The following is a 20,095-nucleotide window of genomic DNA, read 5'->3' as shown; positions in this document are numbered from 1 at the left end:
CTTCTCAATCTCATGCTCACAAGTCAATATCTAGTGTACACAACTTTCCGAGGTAGCTGGAAGTACTGCATATATGAATGCATTATACACACTTAAGGGCCTAGTTTGCAGCAAAAAAGTACAGAGCTGAAAGTTGCATTACCTTACATCGACAAGTTGAGGTTTCTCATTTTGACAGTGGGGACAGAAGTAGGTCATCCTGTTGTTTTCTCCTAAGCGGCACACAGTGATCCTCATGCTGCACTGGCCACACTTAGACTGCTTGTACACTTTGTAATGCTTACAAAGAGCTGATCCTGTCTTGCGACACTGAAACAAAATTTCATTACAATGTTTGCATCTGATAGTTTGGGTCAAGGAAATCCGAGACCACAGCAAATCTAATACTGAGCCAGTTTTCTCTCAACCTATTTGATTTCTTTTAAATGTAAAAGCACTTACAATGACATCATTGTAACATCAAATAGAACACATCCTGTAGGTGTGCACTAAAACTAATGGACATTTTAAACAGATTATAAGCCAAGAATAAGACGATAAGATCCATGAAACATTTCAACAGAACGCTGAGATAAGAAAATAAGAAAAACATGTTGGCTGCTTATTAAACTATCATTTAAAATTACTGTGAATGACTTCAAATCTAATTCCAACACCTAATTTACAGCACATTTCTATCCAAGTTTATTCCAGTATAAATAAAAGGACTGTGTTTAATTTAAGGCGTTTTCTTTTTTCCATAGCAACACTGCTTTTGACCTTGACATGCTAACTGAATATCCTTAAATTCAACAACCTCTATTCCAAAAGCTGCTTCACACAGAAAGGCATTTCCTTCTGTATGGCCCCTTTTAACCGTCCTACAGCACCAGCACTAGGGCTCTCACCCTTCCCTCCCCCTGGATCCTAGGAGGACGATATATCTTTTTGGATTAATATAATGAAAAGATCCCTTCCAGGGATGGGAACAAAATATCACAAATCATCAAAACAGCCTCCTTTCAGCTGCCCAGTTCATATCTGGGATTTCTGCTGGACTCCAAGCTCCTCAGCAAAGGTCAACATCTGGAAGAATCCAAATCAGCAATTCTTCAGTTACACTAACTGCATCACCATCACCTCTTTTTAGATTGCCCTGCATTTGCCAACAGTCATCCAAACCTGTGTTGTCTCATGTCTGGATTTCTGCAACTTGTTTTTGGGTACTTAGTTTTTGGGTACTTGCCAGGTTCTTATGGCCTGGATTGGCCTCTGTTGGAAACAGGATGCTGGGCTTGATGGACCCTTGGTCTGACCCAGTATGGCATTTTCTTATGTTCTTATGTTCTACATTTAGATTCCAAATTAAAAAAAAAAAATAGATGCCTTCAATGTATGCAGAAAGCTGAGCCTGACTGGTGCTAAATTTGAGGGAGGGCAACTTCTATTCTATGGGTTCTGCACTGGTTCCCAATAATCTACAGGGCTCAATTCAAAATCTCATTTCTAGCCTTCAAGTCCCTAAATCATTGTGCACCAACTTACCTCAGTTGCTAGCTCATCCCATGCTCCTGGTAACAAGCTCATCTAGGACTGCCAACACCTGAGGAAATGTGCCTCATACCATCAACTTTCTCTGGTGCAGTCCCAACCCTTTTGTATGCGCTGCCGTTTAGCATCAGACTAACCCCTAATTTGCAAGTTTCCAAAAAATACTAAAACCATAGCTAGGAGTCAGCTTTTGGGCCCCAAACCTACTGTGGTCTCTCTCAAGCTGTGCCCCTTGATCATTATAATACCTTTTTAAGAGCCTGCTGGACAAACATGAGCAATCATTTTATTTACTAAAACCTGCAGACCTATATTTTCCTTACTGCCCTGCTTTACACTGAAGTAGTTCTCTGATGTATTTTTCTTTTATTTTGGTGTTCTTCTGATGAGTGCCCCTAGCTTCCCGTGATTACGTAGCCATGGGAAAAACTGCCTAATTGGTTCGCTTTCATATAATTGACAAACTACAATAGAATCAAAATATCTGAACTTTTCCCCACTTCTTAATTCAATTTTTTGAACAAAAGCTACAAGGGGCCTGTCTTCAGTCTCACCTCTCTCTGCTCCTGCTCCAGCCCCTCCCTTCATATACAGCCTGCAGGGAACAGGGGAGGGTGGGGGAGTTTGCCCTGAGGGAAAGGAGAAGCACTCAGCTTTCTAATACAGCCCCGTTCCTTCTGTTGTTCCCATCCCCTACCCCCTACCCCCAAACACACAAACTTTCTCCTGTGCTGAAGGGAGCAGGAGGGGATGGGTACAGTTGGTTTGGACAGAAAAAGCAGACAGAATAATCCCTCAACATAAGAACATAAGAAATTGCCATGTTGGGTCAGACCAAGGGTCCATCAAGCCCAGCATCCTGTTTCCAACAGAGGTCAAACCAGGCCACAAGAAACTGGCAATTACCCAAACACTAAGAAGATTCCATGCTACTGATGCAATTAATAGCAGTGGCTATTCCCTAAGTAAACTTGATTAATAGCTGTTAATGGACTTCTCCTCCAAGAACTTATCTAAACCTTTTTTAAACCCAGCTACATTAACTGCACTAACCACATCCTCTGGCAACAAATTCCAGAGCTTTATTGTACGTTGAATGAAAAATAATTTTCTCCGATTAGTCTTAAATGTACTACTTGCTAACTTCATGGAATGCCCCCTAGTACTTCTATTATTCAAAAGTGTAAATAACCGATTCATATCTACTCGTTCAAGATCTCTCATGATCTTAAAGACCTCTATCATATCCCCCCTCAGCCGTCTCTTCCAAGCTGACCAGCCCTAACCTCTTCAGCCTTTCCTCATAGGGGAGCTGTTCCATCCCCTTTATCATTTTGGTTGCCCTTCTCTGTACCTTCTCCATCGCAACTATATCTTTTTTGAGATGCGGCGACCAGAATTGTACACAGTATTCAAGGTGCGGTCTCACCATGGAGCGATACAGAGGCATTATGACATTTTACGTTTTATTAACCATTCCCTTCCTAATAATTCCTAACATTCTGTTTGCTTTTTTGACTGCTGCAGCACACTGAGCCGACAATTTTAAAGTATTATCCACTATGATGCCTAGATCTTTTTCCTGGGTGGTAGCTCCTAATATGGAACCTAACATTGTGTAACTACAGCAAGGGTTATTTTTCCCTATATACAACACCTTGCACTTGTCCACATTAAATTTCATCTGCCATTTGGATGCCCAATCTTCCAGTCTTGCCTCCTGTAACATTTGTGTTAAATCCGCTTGTGATTTAACTACTCTGAATAATTTTGTATCATCTGCAAATTTGATAACTGTTACCTTGGGCAAGGGCGCCGGAGTTTCATCCCCCACTTCGACGCTTCGCGTCCGCGCAGTTCTGGGCAGGTCCGCTCGGAGGGGCTCGGGCTCCTCCCTCCGTCAGAGACGTCGGGCCGTCTCGAATCGGGACTAGGACGTCAAGTGACGCCCAGGGATCCTCCTTCCTGTGCCTGCAGCCTATCCCTTGCGATCGGGGGCTGCGACACGCCCCCTGACGTCAGACGCCGACCGGGCTTGGTTTGCGCGGGAGATTGGCTTCTTAAGCAGAGCCTTCTCCCACGCCTACTGCTTCGGCCACACACCAGTTTCCTTGCTGCTGTGCTGCTATTTTCGTCTAGCTTCTGTTTGGATTGCCTGACCTCGGACCGGATTCTGGATTACCCTGCTGTGCTGCCTGCCCTGATCTTGGACTGTATTTTGGATCACCCTGCTGTGTTGGCTGCCTGACCTCGGACCGGATTCTGGATTACCCTGCTGTGCTGCCTGCCCTGATCTTGGACTGTATTTTGGATCACCCTGCTGTGTTGGCTGCCTGACCTCGGACCGGATTCTGGATTACCCTGCTGTGCTGCCTGCCCTGATCTTGGACTGTATTTTGGATTACCCTGCTGTGCTGCCTGCCCTGATCTTGGACCGTACCTTGGATTATCCTGCTGTGCTGGTTACCCCGACCTCGGATTGGACTTTGGATTACTTGCTGTGCTACCGGCTTTGATCCTGACTGCACATTGGATCAACTTGTGATCATCTGCCTGGACCTGGGAGGATCAAGGTCCTACTTCGCTCCAACCGAAGAGCTTCTCAGCACAAGGTAGGCGTTAATCGATCTGGTTCCACGTACCCTGGTAACAATAACCTCACTCGTCATATTCCTTTCCAGATCATTTATATATATATTGAAAAGCACCTGTCCAAGTACAGATCCCTGAGGCACTCCACTGTTTACCCTTTTCCACTGAGAAAATTGTCCATTTAATTCTTCTCTCGGTTTCCTGTCTTTTAACCAGATTGTAATCCACGAAAGGACATCGCCTCCTATCCCATGACTTTTTAGTTTTCATAGAAGCCTCTCATGAGGGACTTTGTCAAACGCCTTTTGAAAATCCAAATACACTACATCTACCTGTTCACCTTTATCCACATGTTTATTAACCCCTTCAAAAATATGAAGCAGATTTGTTAGGCAAGACTTGCCTTGGTTAAATCCATGCTGACTGTGTTCCATTAAACCATGTCTTTCTATATGCTCTCTCTTAAATCATACCAACAATAATTTTGCAAGAAAGATCCCCTTAACATAAAATATGATCAAGATCACTGTAAAACCTAGGGTCCCATAAAATTGCAAATTCCAAGATTTTCAAATTTCTCTAATGTCCATTTTTCTGCATTTTTCCCTGCAGTTTACTTAGTTTTCACTTTTGCTGTAACCTTCTAGCCTTCTAAGCTTCCTGGTGAGTGGAGTAGCTGCCTAATGTTTTGAGCACAAGGCTGAGAACCAGGGAAGATAGGATTCAAATTCCACTGCCGCTCCTTGTGATCTTGGGCAATATCATCAACAACGTGACTACTTTAATTATACTTCAGGTCCTTCGTTTTCCGCTTAAACCGATTTTCACCCATAAACAGCCAGCTTTTTCCAAAAGGTGAAAATTGGTTTAAACATTTTCACCCTAATTTTAAACTGACTAAAGAGCAGCTCTAGAAGTGTGCATGCAGCGTTTCAAGGCCTCCCGCTACTGCTGGAAGCCAGGGAGGGCGAAAGAGTGTGCTGCGTTTCAATTGCTGCCCCCACACCTGCCTTATGATTCACCTTTGATGTAACTCCAACATTACTCTCTGCATCAACGGCAGGGGGTGGCAGGAAATTTGAATCAAACAGTTACCAAAAAGGGCCCTGAACCTGGTGGTCGGTGAAACAGATACGTATGGGAAAATAAGTGTGGGAGCTTGCTGGGCAGACTGGATAGGCCATTTGGTCTTTTTCTGCCATTACTTCTATATGTTTCTATGTAAAAGCATTTTCTCCTGGGTCCAGACTCCTGCGAACTAGGGGGTTACGATGTAAAAATAGAGGGATGAAATGAAGAAAAAATGGTTATGCAAGTTACAAAGAAAACCACACAGTTCTGAAAGGTTTTCATTTGGTTTGAGCAAGATCTTGTTTTATTCTTTTTTTTTTTTTTAAATTAATCATAACCTCGTTTTGTTACACAATTTCCCCAAAATTAGGCAACAGAAATCAATTGCTTTCACTACCTTATAAAACAGAAGGGTAAAGTCGCGGGTCATTTTCACAAGGTGATGTATTTGCTGATCCATCAAATGGCTGACCTGCAAAATGAACAAAATATTTCTATCATGAAGGTAATCATTTTCAGCCCTTAGATTTCCTGAAATAAGTGTCATTTTCTAGCAGTATCCACAAAAATACAAATAGCGTTCTGTCTACTAAAAACACTTTATGACCTTTGCAAGAAAAGTTAGCATGCATTCCAAATTGTGTGCATTGTGCTAAAGCCAATCATTATACATTAGTACATGCACACTAAATATAGTACATACATGCCTACACAAATGGAAAATAAATGACATGCAAATTAGGGCAATAATGAGCATTGCTCAATCAATCTATGCACCAAGCCTTGCATAAATTAGCACGAGACCCTCCAGGCTGCTCTGAGGTGGGTGTCAAATATTAGCATGCTCGCAGGTCTGGCACATTAACATTTAATATGGAGGGGGAGTAGGGGCAGTCACTACATCAGAGTCTTTCCCAAAACATAGGCCCCACCAAAACCCTCATATCCTCCAAATTACTGATTCTCACCCAAACACCTATCAAGATCAAACATCTCCTCCACTTAAAACACCCAATTTATTTGAGCAATCACATTTCTTCCATGAATCCTTCATTTACCGTTCTAGAGGGTAACAATCTTCAGTGGCAGGAGGGAAATGGGAGCCCTCCTGCTAGCTCCACGGCACTCTTCTGAGTAACGCTGCTTATCGTCATGTATTATATAGCATGTTAACATGATGAAGCACTACTAAGAACCATCATTCAGCAGAGTACTGGCAGTAGGGCTTTCATATCCCACTTGCTGTTAAAGAAAAAGACCTTTTGGAATGCTAAGCAAGTATTCTAGAAAGATGGGGTTCAGGCCACCTTGCTTTAGGGGTGTAGGGAGAGAGGGGAAACAGGCTGCGTTTGGCTGTTTTGTCATCGTCAGGGAGATCATGTAGAGTCCAATCTTGTTTAGGGACTGGGTGGAATGAAATTCTCTGCTAGCCCTTTCACTTTGCACTGGCATGCAGGGAATTTTAAGATATAGCTTGTGCACATGCTAAAAGGTCCATGATCCATTTTTAGATGTAAGTGTATGCCAATTGCTTCTCACTAAATTTAGTGCAACACAATCCAAGTCAGATTTTAACATGCACCCTAAAACTTTTAATTAGCAGTCACAATTGTTTAGTATGCTTTTGAGTTCATAGGCCCCCTTGTCAGAAACTTTAGTGGTCCTAGGTCTTGTATATACTTCCTATCATGACAGAGCTAATTATACATTCTTTTATAGTGAAATAATCCCTTACTAATCAGTATATTCTGTTGGAGAAAATCCAGATATGAAAACAAACTTGCTCTGTAATGCACGAAAGATAACAGTTCACTGAACAACGGATAGCAGGGAAACTCAAAGCTCAAGTATTTGGGGAACAGAAAAAAATTACTAATTAAATACCATAAGGATCCTATCTGTTAAAAATTAAAAACAAAAAAGCTGAATGGCAGGACCTACAATTTCACTCAATGGTAGCATGAAAGCTTGACAATTCCAATGAGTTTGCTTAATCAAGACTATGTTGACAGAATAATATGCATGCTGTTTCTCAGAATGTTTAAACAAAGCTAGTTTGTTTACATATAAGCAGGGGTCTACATAAACAGCAGAATAAATTGGCTATAACCCATGAGTGACATCAACTGATGTCACCAACACAGACCCAGCTCTCAGAGCTCACTAACGGCTTTACTGAGTATGCACAAGAGTTCCTGCATGAGCCCTCAGTCTTTTCCTGAGCTTAAGTGGACTCTCCAGGGAGACATGCGGGAATTAAGTATGGCTAATTCATTCTGCTGTCTAAGGAGAATTCTGTTTAAAGGCAAGCAAACTTGTTTTCTCTATCAACAAACAGGCATGAATTAGACATCATATGCAGCGAGTCCCAAGCTGAAGGTTGGCTGGCTCAGAGACACTATGTGCCAGCCAAACCATACCATGCTGCTTGGATTACAGAAGTGGATCCTACTCTTGTGCCACCTCAGGGATGAGAATCTCAGGTTTCCATGCTGAAGTGTTTCTCTCTGTTGAAAGGGATGGCTCCTTATGCATGCTCTTTGCCGAAGAAAGACAGTGATGGATCCATGTAGAAAAGATAGTTCAGTGCATAAAAGACGAAGGCACATATGCGGATTTGGCTACTATTCATTTCAGTGTCAAGGAGGTCCCTACCTTGATGGAGCCAACTTTATTATGTGCCTAGGGAGACAACCCAGGAGGGAATCTTTTGTGCCTCTTAGGGGATCTTCTCAGAACCTTCACCAGTGCCACAGGCTTCCATGCTATACTCAACCCATGATCTATGACTGATCCGGGCACCTGTCCCATGGGGTTGAGGGAAGACTCCCACCTTCATTTCTTGTGATGAGAGCCTGACAATGCTTCGCACCTGGACAAGACATGGCTTTGGGCTTATTTGCCGGTGTCTCTCTCAGCACTTCCATTTTCCAGATGCAAAGTTGCTGAGCACTCAGGGACATCCAATCAAAGCTGTAGTAATTGGAGGAGTCACAGTCCGGGACCAAAGAGCAATAACCCATGGCATGCAAGTCGATGATGGATATCTGGTGCTCACGGATGCAGGCCTTGAACCCGTTGACTGCGAGTTTCTTAGCTTAGGCTTTTCCATAGTTTGATTTTGTTAGAACTGTAAAGTTCCTTTGAGAGGCTGCAGAGGCAGCAAAAAAAAGAGGTGTAATGAGGCAAAGCAAGTCACAAACAAGGTGTAAAAATTGAAAAAAAAATAAGAGACTAGGAAACATTTGCATGGTAACTCAGATGAAGAATGACAGAGCACACAGAAACTCTCTCACATTCTCAGTAAAGTCTTTATTGAGCTCTGAGAGCTAGGTCTGTATCAGCGCCATCGGATAACACCCACATGTTTTAGCCAATTCAAGAGTAGAAGAATGTGCACTCAATAGGATTACATGTGCGGGACTCCTATTCAGAATACCCTCAATACAGCCTGCACACTAGTTTTCTTTCCTGGCACACCCAGTGTTTTTATGTGCACAAAAATGTTATAGTGCCCCTCCCCCCAAAAGAAAAACTAAGTGCACACTGTTGCAAGAGAAATCCAGAAAAGCTTCACTCATGAAAACAGAAGCCAATAACATATCTGACCAACTTTTCTATCATAATATTTATTTATTTTTATCCATCTATCTCAGAGCTTTCCAAAGTGTGTGTCGCGACACTTTGGTGTGTCGCCTGAGGTGTGCCGGTGTGTCGTGCAAGCCCGGTGCACGTGACACACCGGCAAGTGGGAGCCAATGCGGCCGCCGGTGGAGCTCATCCCACTGGCGGCTGAGCAGCGAAGAATTGCAGCCGGAAGATCGGTAAGGCCGTGGTGAGTTCACGCACCACGGCCCGAAGAAAAAGGGCACGTCTAAACGTGCAGGTGCTCCGCCTCCTTCCTGCCCACGCGGCCCCGGAAGAAAAATGTTGCCGGAGCCGCTCGGGCAGGAAGGAGATGAAGCAGCCGCGTGCAGAAGAGGAGCCGTGTTGTTGCAGCGGGCGAGAAGAGGCCCGGTAGCAGGGCCCCCACCGTGGATCGGATCGGCCCGAGAAGATCAGGGCCGCTGCAGAGCCGATCCTGCAGCGACCCGTGAAGAGGAGGCCCAGAGGTAAGAGAGAGGCTGAGGGCCCGTAGAGTGTGTGTATTAGCTGAGTTGAGAGATTGGGTGCCTGTATGAGCTGAGCTGAGTTGAGAGATTGGGTGCCTGTATGAGCTGAATTGAGAGATTGTGTGCATGTATGAGATGAGTTGAGAGATTGGGTGCCTGTGTGAGTTGAGAGATTGGGTGTGGGAGTGAGGATCTCAATGTTTGCAGAGACAGCATGTGAGAGCCTGTGTGTGTGTGAGAGAGAGACAGCATGTGACAGTGAGAGCCTGTGCATGAGCAAGACAGCATGTGGGAGTGAGAGAGAGCCTGGGTGTGTGAGAGTCAGACAGCATGTGCAAGAGAGAGACTGTGTATGAATGATTGTATGAGAGAGAGAGCATGTGAGAGTGAGAGCCTGTGTGTGTGTGAGAGAGAGAGAAAGCATGTGAGAATGAGAACCTGACTGTTTGAGGGAAGAAGATAGATGGAGAGAAAAGAAATAGAAAAAAAGACAATATGAAATGAATTGGCAAAAAAATAAGAAAGGGGAGGTGGAACAAAAAAGCCTGGGACCAACCAATTAGAAAACTAAGATCAGACAGCAAAGGTGCTTCCCCGACTGGGAAGGCACCCTGCAGTCCTCCGCTGCGATTTCGGACCTGCTTCCTCCTCAGCCCGGGCGGCGCGGGCCGGCCACAATGCCGCCTTTGGCGGGAACGGCGGCCATTTTAGGGGAACAGCGTGAGACGGACTCGCTCCCAGATGCGGACAGGATTGGTTGCACTGGCTTTCAACAGGCTCTGCCCCGGCGGGGGGGGGTTTGCCCGACTGGGGCTCCCAGGACGGTCCCCCCCCAGGGATTCCAATCAACTCCCCGTTTTTCTCACCTGATTTTATTCCGGCAATGCACATGGCTTATTTGCAGGGTATGGGAGCGCAGGCGCCGAATCCCCTGGGGGCCCCTCCCCCCAAGGTTCCTAAACTTGCTGTTGGTCTCACCGCCTCTCCCGTTACCCCTGGATCCCTGCCGGGTCCCTCTCCCGTGCCACCCCGGCGTACCACGGGGGCGGCTTCGCCGGTGAGAGATGACTCCCCGGAACCCCCGGAGGCGCATCCGGATGGACATACGGAGGGGGACGACCCTCGAGCCCTAAGGATTTTTCAAAAAGAAGAGCTGGATGAACTCATCCACCATATTATTCAGGAGCTGGACCTCGACCCACCTCCAGATCCGCCGATCCCTGTGGCTCCTGCCGTCACCACCTCTTCTTGCAAAGGGGATCCAGTACTTGCCGCCCTCCGTCCTAGGGCAAGGGTTTTCCCTATCCATGAGTCCTTCCTACAGCTTCTCACCAGGGAGTAAGACACTCCCGAGGCGTCCTTGAAGGTCACACGCGCCATGGAAAAGCTATACCCGCTCCCTGAGGATTTTTTGGATCTTATCAAGGTGCCCAAGGTGGATTCAGCGGTGTCGGCAGTGACCAAGAGGACGACCAACCCGGTCACGGGTGGAACGGCCCTGCGGGATACGCAAGACCGTAAACTAGAAACCTTCCTCAAGAGTGTCTTCTAAGTCTCCGCCCTAGTTATGCGGGCCGTGATGTGCAGTTCGCTCGCGCAAAGGGCCAGCTTACTCTGGGTACAGCAGCTTCTCACCTCTCAGGGATCGAGGGTCGTCCCCCTCCGTATGTCCATCTGGATGCGCCTCCGGGGGTTCCGGGGAGTTGTCTCTCACCGGCGAAGCCGCCCCCGTGGTATGCCGGGGTGGCACGGGAGAGGGACCCGGCAGGGATCCAGGCGAAACGGGCGAGGCGGTGAGACCAACAGCAAGTTTAGGAACCTTGGGGGGAGGGGCCCCCAGGGGATTCGGCGCCTGCGCTCCCATACCCTGCAAATAAGCCATGTGCATTGCCAGAATAAAATCAGGTGAGAAAAACGGGGAGCTGATTGGAATCCCTGGGGGGGGACCGTCCTGGGAGCCCCAGTCGGGCAAACCCCCCCGCCGGGGCAGAGCCTGTTGAAAGCCAGTGCAACCAATCCTGTCTGCATCTGGGAGCGAGTCCGTCTCACGCTGTCCCCCTAAAATGGCCGCCGTTCCCGCCAAAGGCGGCATCGTGGCCGGCCCGCGCCGCCCGGGCTGAGGAGGAGGCAGGTCCGAAATCGCAGCGGAGGACTGCAGGGTGCCTTCCCAGTCGGGGAAGCACCGCTCACAAAGCCCCTCCCTCAGAAATTGATTCCCCGGTTCGCCGCAGGTCTCACACCTCGAGGACCGCGGCATGTCAGCACCGGGAAAAAAGCCTCGGGGGGGGGGGGTCAAAAACGAGCTAGTGCCGCGGGGGGGCCTGGAATGGCCCTAACAACCCGCCGAAGGGGTCCAGGAACTGCGGGGGAAAACCCCCGTTTCAGTTGAGCACACACCCGCGGGCGGAGCTAGCGAACTGCGGGACCCACAAACGACACGTGGAGCGGCCGGAACCACCGGCATCCACGGGGCACCACCAAAAAGAAGCAAACCTGTGGAGAAAGAAACTCAAAAAACTTCCACTTACCCCAACGGAAGAGGAAAGGAGTACAGAATAGAGAAGGCAAAGCCACAGACACACGCCTCCTCAAAAATTGAAAACTTTTTTTTTTTTAAACTTTAAGGATCCAAAATGAAGAGAAACATAAGACAGGGAAATACTGTGGAGAAAAACAAAGAAATAACTAAAAATGAAGAAACCCTGTCAATCTGGGGGAGCTAGTGGATCCCCCCACTCGCATCTGCTGGAGTCAGAAGAATACTGAGCTCCAGCAGAGGGTGCACTACTCTATATGCTGACGCTCTCAAACTCTGTTCTGACTCCATCTGCTGGTCGGGGGATATAACCCACTGTCTGGACTGATCCAGGTACGTACAGGGAACATTAATATATATAAGAGATATAAAAATATAAAAAAGAGAAGGAAGGCACTATTGTAATCTGAAGGAAATGGGGGTAGTTACTTCAAAAACTGTCTACCAACCAAAATTATGGAAATTAATAAATTAAAGAGATGAAAGATGAACACTATGAAGATCTGTTGATATCATGAATATACGTAAACAGATGACTCAATACTAAAATGTAAAAAACTGATCCCATAGAAAATATGTATCTATATAAAAAAATGTTTTAAAAATTAGGCATGTAGTTGTAATTGTAACATTAACAAAGTACCGGAGCTGGCTATCTAAAAAGTATTACTAAAATATTTAAATCAGAGGAATAAGACTATATAAAACTGCATCCTGTAAAAATCTCTTGATAACATGAACATGAAAATTGTTCCACTGCACCAACAGAGGGCTACATATCGAACTGTGATCACAATAACATTGCCACAATCTATATAAATAAAAATGTTAAATAGTTTGGACAAAATCGCTAATCTCAGAAACAACTGAACCGATTGCTTTCAAATTTGGACACAACCTTCATTTCACATACAGGAAGGTTCTTCTGTACTTACATTACAGCTATGTCACACCTGTAACAGGTAAAATAGGTTTAAAAATTGTTTCGAGAAAACAGCGACATCTGCTGGACGTAAGCGCCATCTGTTACAACTTACACTAACACACGCTACACTAATCATTTCGCCAGTCCAGGTCCATGTTTCACTTCCATTTTAACAAATTTGCGCACTTTTTTTGCCGGAAGATAACTATTTCCTTTACATAAAATACACCCACCACCCTCCTCACACCCCCCACACACATGCCAAATTGATTTACTTCCCACAGCCTCCCAACACACACAAAACCATCCTCCTCACACACCCCCCCCCCATACACATGCCAAATTTATTTACTTCCCAGGCCCTCACAACACACACAAAACCTGACAGAAGTCCAGGAGGCTCCAGCGGGGGGCCAGGACCGGTCCGGGACACATCTCCTGCACTACGGCCAGTCAGCTGCCAGCAATCAACATGGCGCAGACGGCCCTTTCCCTTACTATGTCACTCTGGGACACCAATGGCGGCAGTAGCCCACGTGACATAGTAAGGGTGAGGGCCCCTCGGCGCCATTTTCAGGACTGGCAGCCGGTGGACCTTTGCCCTTACTATGTCAGAGGACCTACCGCTGCCATTGCTCCACCCCACTGACATAGTAAGGGAAAGGGCCATCTGAACCCGTTTCAGTGCTCGCAGCTCTCGGACCAACACCAATACATCGCTCCTGAACGCCCACTCCACCGACTGGCATTTTTATCAGGTCTCGGGGGGTGGTAATGAATTTATTGCGAACATCTTGGGGAGGGGGTCACGAGGGGGGGCAGGTTTCATTCATTCAGCAACTCTGGGGGGCAGGGGGGTGGGCTACTGTTTTTCGCAGGGCTGGGGGGGAGGGGCAGGAGAGTGTGGGGTGGTTAGTTTAAGAGAACTGTTCTCATAGGGTTGTTTTTTGGGGGAAGGGGGAGGTTCACACACAAATACATACACTAAACTTGCACAATCTCGGGAACGCACCAAAATAGCCTTCTCCAGACCACAAAACAAATTTGGTAGTGCAAATTTGGTTAGGTACTCCCCTATTTGGCTACATAATGAGCAGAGACGCTCCTGCTACATAATGAGCAGAGACGCTCCTGCCCCCTCCCAGGTCTTGGGAGGGGGCAGGAGGGTGGGGGGTTATTATTTGATTTAAAGGGTTGGGATTGGGGGGTTTCCACAGAAACAGAAAGACAAAGGTTTTCTGATCTGAAGGGTAGGCAGTAGGCAGGGGGAGGTGACAGTGAGGGGAGGGAGAATGAGGGGGGAGGTGAGTGTCAGGGGAGGGAGAATGAGGGGAGAGGTTATTATTATTATTAAAGGCTTTTATATACCAACTTTCTTGATACAAATCAAATCAACTCGGTTTACATCGAACTAAGCAGTAACTATAAACCAACCACTCAACGAGACAATTTAAAAGGAGCATAAAGTTACATTATAACAAGGATGCCTTAACTGGGAGTAGGAAAAAAAGAGAGGGAGAACGAAGATAAAGTACTATATTCCATAGAGTATGGAAGGGAGGCTAGGAGCCGACCTCATGATAACTTGTAAGCGTGATTTAGCATTTGTTTATTTACATAAGTGATGGAACAATTCTAAGTCAGGCTGTTGGGCTAGAGGCGGGGAAGGCTCGGCAGAGGTGAGTGTGAGGGAAGAGAGTTGGAGTGGGGACAGGGGAGGGAAGGGGGGGTGAGTGACCAAGGGGGAGGAGGAGGAGTGACTGAGGTAAATGAGCAAAGGGAAGGGGGAGGGAGGGTAAAGAACCTGACCACTAGTGGAGCACTCGATCATAGCTAGATACGCATTTGAAGAATACAGATTCTGTGTTATCAAGAAACCCCAATTGAACTGGAGGGGCGGGGATTTAAATATAACCTTATTAAGACTAGAACAGAAATATACCAAATGGGCTGAATCATTTCATTGACCTTGCGGTGTATTTATGAATATGTGCGTGTTTTTTGAAGATATCTTATTAGAAGATTGCTACTTTACTTCCTCTACATTATTAGTGTTTTTATATATTATTTACTAGCGGTACCCGGCCACGCGTTGCAGTGGCAGAGTCAATGAAGCTTTCTAAAGTAAATTCTTTATTAGTAGTACTAATGACAATGCTCTTAGTCTTCATATTCACATTTCACACACTGCAATGACCGCATGGTCTGTGCCCAGCCGGTCTGATGTCTATAGAACATGAAGGCGATAAGTCTTTTAAATTCCTCTCTTGTTGACACCATGTAGAAGAGCCCATTGGAACAAAGTGTCTGGTAGAGAAGGAATATTGAATGTGACCTTTTAAAACACCACTGAGAAAGCTTGTGTGATCAATACAGGTAAATGTTTTTGAGTGTTCAGCCTTCATAACAAGAACATATGTGATATAATTGCTTTAGTACATTTTGTATGTGTGTGTATATATGTTCATCATGTCTTTGTAAATTTGAGATTTGATTTATTATTTCTTCTGATTTTACATTTTGCAAGTATTTAAGTTTTTATATGTTTTAATATATATGTTTTATGATTGTTGTAGCCCCTGAGACCGAGCTAAACTCAGCCAGAGTCGGGCTTTACCCGTTACCACACATTGTATTAATAAAGAATCCCTTTTACCAATCAACTTCTTTTGGTTGCTATTTTGCATCAGCTTCCGGTTTGTTTCCTGGGGCAACGGAAAAAGCATGCTGTCTCATATCAACAAGTCTAGCATGGCGTACTGAGGGAATGTCTAGGAGCATAACAGTCTCCCAGGATTGTATATCCTGAGCAAGGCATTCGTCCAGGGTACAGAATAAAGTGCTAAAAGACTGAAATATCTGCTCCTTCTCTTTGGCAGTTTGTCTCCCGATATTAGGTCTCAGATGGACGGACATAATCTTCCCATAAGACACTATTATAGTTAAAACAAGAACATCTAATAGGTGCACCATATTTCCCCCCAAAAAATGCAGAAACATAGATATATAGGAGACGGCCATTTCATCAGCTTCAGCAATACAACTTCAAATTGATTTATAGACTATTGCAGATCATTACAATGGGACTAGAACAGAATGGTCAAAGAAACAATACAGACAGATGCCCACATGCAATTTTAAAAAGTAAAAAACGAATAATGTTGATCATTGCTTTATATAGAATGATAAGTATATGTACAACATTAAAAAACAAACAGCTGAATGTAAAATAGCTTCTTTAAAGATTAGTTTCATATCTAGCCCAAAATTCTCTGAGGAGTTCCATAAATAAATAAATAAAATTGTAAGGAACCTTTGTTTTCCCCTTACTAAAGGAGTGTACCATTAAGCTAGGGAGGTTCAATAAAGATAACTGAAAGAGGTTTGGGTTTTGCTGCCCCATGTGGGAACATGCAGATGGTGAGTTCTAGCTGTTTATCATCCCAACGTACCTGCTGTCCTCGTGGATATTTAGTTTGGTTCCCTGTCTCCTGCTTAATTTTCCTAATTTATAGGAAAGGAGTCAGGATGTTTTCCCATTTAGGAGCCAGCACCGTTTAACTTGTCTATCCAGCTTTTAAGTTTGTTTTGGATTCTCTTAAGCCAATTTTTGCGCATTCCCTGTGAGAGCCTTGCTACCCCTTTGCAGTGGATTGGGGCATCTGCCGTGTAAGGTGAGATCATGTGTAAGAAAAGATTCTGGCAGTCTTTTGTCTCTCCTCCAGAGGATTTAAGGTGTCTGGTGACCCAATGCAGAGGAATTTCTTGATTCTGTTAACTGCTTAGACAGTACCTGATGGCAACTTCTCACCCCTTATATAAAACTTCCCTCAATAGCAACAACGTTCTTGTTATCTTTGTTGTATCTTCTTTGTTTCTCCTGGTAGTGCACTTTACCAGGATCCTTTGGCTTAGATGGAATTTGTTACACCTCTGTCTTTCTGGATGAAAGACTTCTCTCTTCCAAAGGTTTGGTATACTGACTCCCAGGTAGCATGAGATATCAGTTCCAAGTGGAAAAATATTAGAATGAACCCAAAAAGAGGAAAAAATGAAGAAGGAAGGGTGGAATACAACTTCCTTGCTTTCAAACAGTGGAGATGGTGCAAAAATATAAGAGTAAAATACCCTTCTGATGCTGTATGAGGAGTTAAAGAATTTCTTGGAAGATATTAAATCTGGGACTAAGTTCTGATTAAATATTTGGACTTTCTAGGGGAAGATTTAAGAATTAAATTGGGAAGTAAAGATTGAACTAATTTCTCTCTACATAATCTGAGGAATTTGAGTATGTGGGAGAAGAAATGTCAGTGTAAATAAGGAGTGCTTCCAAAGTGATTAAGAGACTTTGTTAGAACATGTGAAGTCAAAAGTTTATTCTATGTGTTATCTTATTATTTGCTGCTGCTAATCAATCAAACACAAGAAGTGTAAATAGTACAATCAGATGATTGAATAATATTCATAAAGAAGTTGGAATCCACCATTCTTCTCCTGTGTGTTTACTGGTTACAAAGACAATGTAAATTGGCAGTGTTGTGCTCCAAAGGACGGAGATGGAGTTGCCTACCTGTAACAGGTGTTTTCTAAGGGCAGCAGGATGTAAGTCCTCACACATGGGTGACATCATCAGATGGAACCCAGCATAGAAATGTCTATGAAAGTTGTCAGAACTTTGATTTGGCATACTGAGCATGCCCAGCACTCCCTATATCATGGCATACTGAGCATGCCCAGCGGGATCCCTCTTCAGTCTTATAATGTAGAATTAGATTGAAAATAACAAAAAAAAAAAAAAAGGAAAAACCCAACTCCACAGAGTGGCGGGCGGGTTTCATGAGGACTAATATCCTGCTGTCCTCTGAGAACACCTGTTACAGGTAAAAGAAAATTATTATTTACCTGCTAATTTTCGTTCCTGTAGTACCATGGATCAGTCCAGACAGTGGGTTATGTCCCCAATCCAGCAGATGGAGTCAGCCCAAGCTTTGAGGGGGCGTATCCATATCTACTACTACCCCCTCTGCAGGAGTTCAGTATCGAGTATATCAAAGCCCGAGTAGAAACCCCCGAAGGATCAAGTTTGTAGAAACAGATAATGAAAAACAATTGTAACCGCAACAAGTAACTGCAAACATCCTACCAACTTGTAGGGAGTTGTGAAAAACAGTGAACAGAAAACGACTGTGAAGACACAGAACACTGTGAGCAAGAAGCAGCGCAGAGCTGAGCAGGATCAAGAACCCAAACGCGGTGGGCGTCTGGACTGATCCATGGTACTACAGGAACGAAAATTAGCAGGTAAATAATAATTTTCTTTTCCCTGTACGTACCTGGATCAGTCCAGACAGTGGGATGTACCCAAGCTTCCCTAAATCGGGTGGGGTTCTGCGAGGCCTGCTCGGAGAACCTGCTCGCCAAAGTGTCCAGTTACCGAAGAGGCGAGGTGCAGACGATAGTGCCTCGAGAACGTGTGTAACGATTTCCAGGTGGCTGCTCTACAAATTTCTTGAGAGGAGACCGAGCGAGCCTCCGCCCAGGAGGCCACCTGAGACCGTGTAGAATGCGCGACGATGCCGGGTGGGGGAGTCCGCCCCGCCCCAATGTAGGAAGCAGCAATGCCGGCCTTCAGCCATCTGGCAATGGTAGTCTTCGAGGCCTGAGACCCCTTCTTAGGACCAGACCAGAGTACGAAGAGATGGTCAGAAGTCCGGAACTCATTGGTAGCCTCTAGATAGAGGCGCAGAGCGCGCTGGACATCCAAGAGACGGAGAGACTTCGGCTCTGAGGAAGAGAAGGACGGTAACTCCACCGTTCACATGGAATGCAGAGACCACCTTCGGAAGGAAGGAGGGAACGGTGCGAAGCGAAACTCCAGAGTCGTAGAAACGGAGATAGGGCTCTCTACACGACAGAGCCTGCAGCTCCGAGATGCGTCGCGTGGAACAGATGGCCACAAGAAATACAGTCTTGAGGGTGAGATCCTTCAACGTTGCGCTGCGCAGCGGCTTGAACGGTGGTCCCGATAGGGAGCATAGCACCAGATTGAGACTCCAGGAGGGACAAGGGTCCCGTAACGGAGGACGCATATGCTTGACACCCTTGAGAAAACGAGCAATGTCAGGGTGCTGTAGCAGGGAGCCCCCATCGCTCAACAGCGACCCAAGGGCGGCCACCTGAACCCGTAGTGAATTATAGGCGAGCCCTTTTTCAACCCCCGCCTGTAGAAACTGAAGGATCTGAGGTACAGAAGCCTTAGCGGGTCTCGTGGCGTGGCTGGTACACCACAGTTCGAACACCTTCCAGACTCGAACATAGGCCGCCGACGTCGATGTCTTTCGTGCCCGCAATAGCGTGGATACTACCGCCTCCGGGTAGCCCCGACGCCGGAGGCGGCGCCTCTCAAAAGACAGGCCGCGAGACAGAAGAGTTCTGCCTGCTCGAAAAATACCGGGCCTTGATGTAGGAGCTGGGGGAGGTGCCCCAGCCTGATTGGCCCATCGATCACCAGCTGTAGTAGGTCCGCAAACCAGGGTCGCCTGGGCCTTTCTGGGGCGACGAAAATCACTGTCCCCTGATGGCTTTCTATTTTGCGGAGCATCCTGCCCACCAGTGGCCATGGTGGAAAAGCGTAGAGCAGAAGATGTGGCGGCCACGGGAGGACCAGGGCATCCACTCCCTCTGCGCCGCGCTCTCTCCGACGACTGAAGAAGCGTGGAGCTTTGGCGTTGTGAGTGGACGTCATCAGATCCAAGTGGGGGGCCCCCCCACCGCTGGACGAGAAGTTGCATCGCTCTGTCGGAGAGGGACCACTCCCCCGGGTCCAGCAGTTGACGACTGAGGAAGTCCGCCTGGACGTTGTCCACCCCAGCGATGTGCGAGGCCGCTAGCCGGACGAGATGGCGCTCTGCCCATTGCATCAGCAGCGCCGCCTCGAGCGCGACCTGCGGGCTGCGCGTGCCTCCCTGTCGGTTGATGTAGGCCACGGTGGTAGCGTTGTCCGATAGGATTCTGACCTCCCGGTTCAGAAGTAGCGGCAGGAAATGTCGCAGAGCCAGCCGAACCGCTCTGGTTTCCAGACGGTTGATTGACCACTTCGCCTCTACCGCTGACCACATCCCCTGCATGGTGCTTCGATCGCAGACTGCTCCCCAGCCTACTAGACTTGCATCGGTGGTCACCACCACCCAATTTGGCAGATCGAGGGACACGCCACGGGCCAGGTTCGACGGATCCAACCACCAGCCGACTGTCCCTGGCATTCTGCGGGAGCGGGAGAATCATCTGGTAGTCCTGCGATACTGGTTTCCAACGGGAGAGGAGCGCCCA

The 20,095-nt window shown here is 46.3% G+C and overlaps 1 protein-coding gene across 4 annotated transcripts in view; it reads right to left on the bottom strand.

Annotated features, from left to right (window-relative positions):
- NEIL3 (nei like DNA glycosylase 3) overlaps positions 1-20,095 on the bottom strand; it is a 218,238-nt gene that overhangs the window by 65,173 nt on the left and 132,970 nt on the right. For all 4 annotated transcript variants that reach the window (XM_029580256.1, XM_029580162.1, XM_029580421.1 and 1 more), the window contains 2 exons: positions 5,591-5,665; positions 143-309 (listed from right to left, as the gene is read on the bottom strand). In XM_029580256.1, coding sequence (XP_029436116.1) covers positions 143-309; positions 5,591-5,665 — 242 coding nt within the window. The remainder of the gene's footprint in view (positions 1-142; positions 310-5,590; positions 5,666-20,095) is intronic.

The sequence above is a fragment of the Rhinatrema bivittatum genome, chromosome 1, assembly GCF_901001135.1.
Source record: "Rhinatrema bivittatum chromosome 1, aRhiBiv1.1, whole genome shotgun sequence".
In the NCBI taxonomy this organism is placed as follows: Eukaryota; Metazoa; Chordata; class Amphibia; order Gymnophiona; family Rhinatrematidae; genus Rhinatrema; species Rhinatrema bivittatum.
Note: the sequence above shows the minus strand (reverse complement) of the source record. Positions and strands in the feature narration are given on the sequence as shown.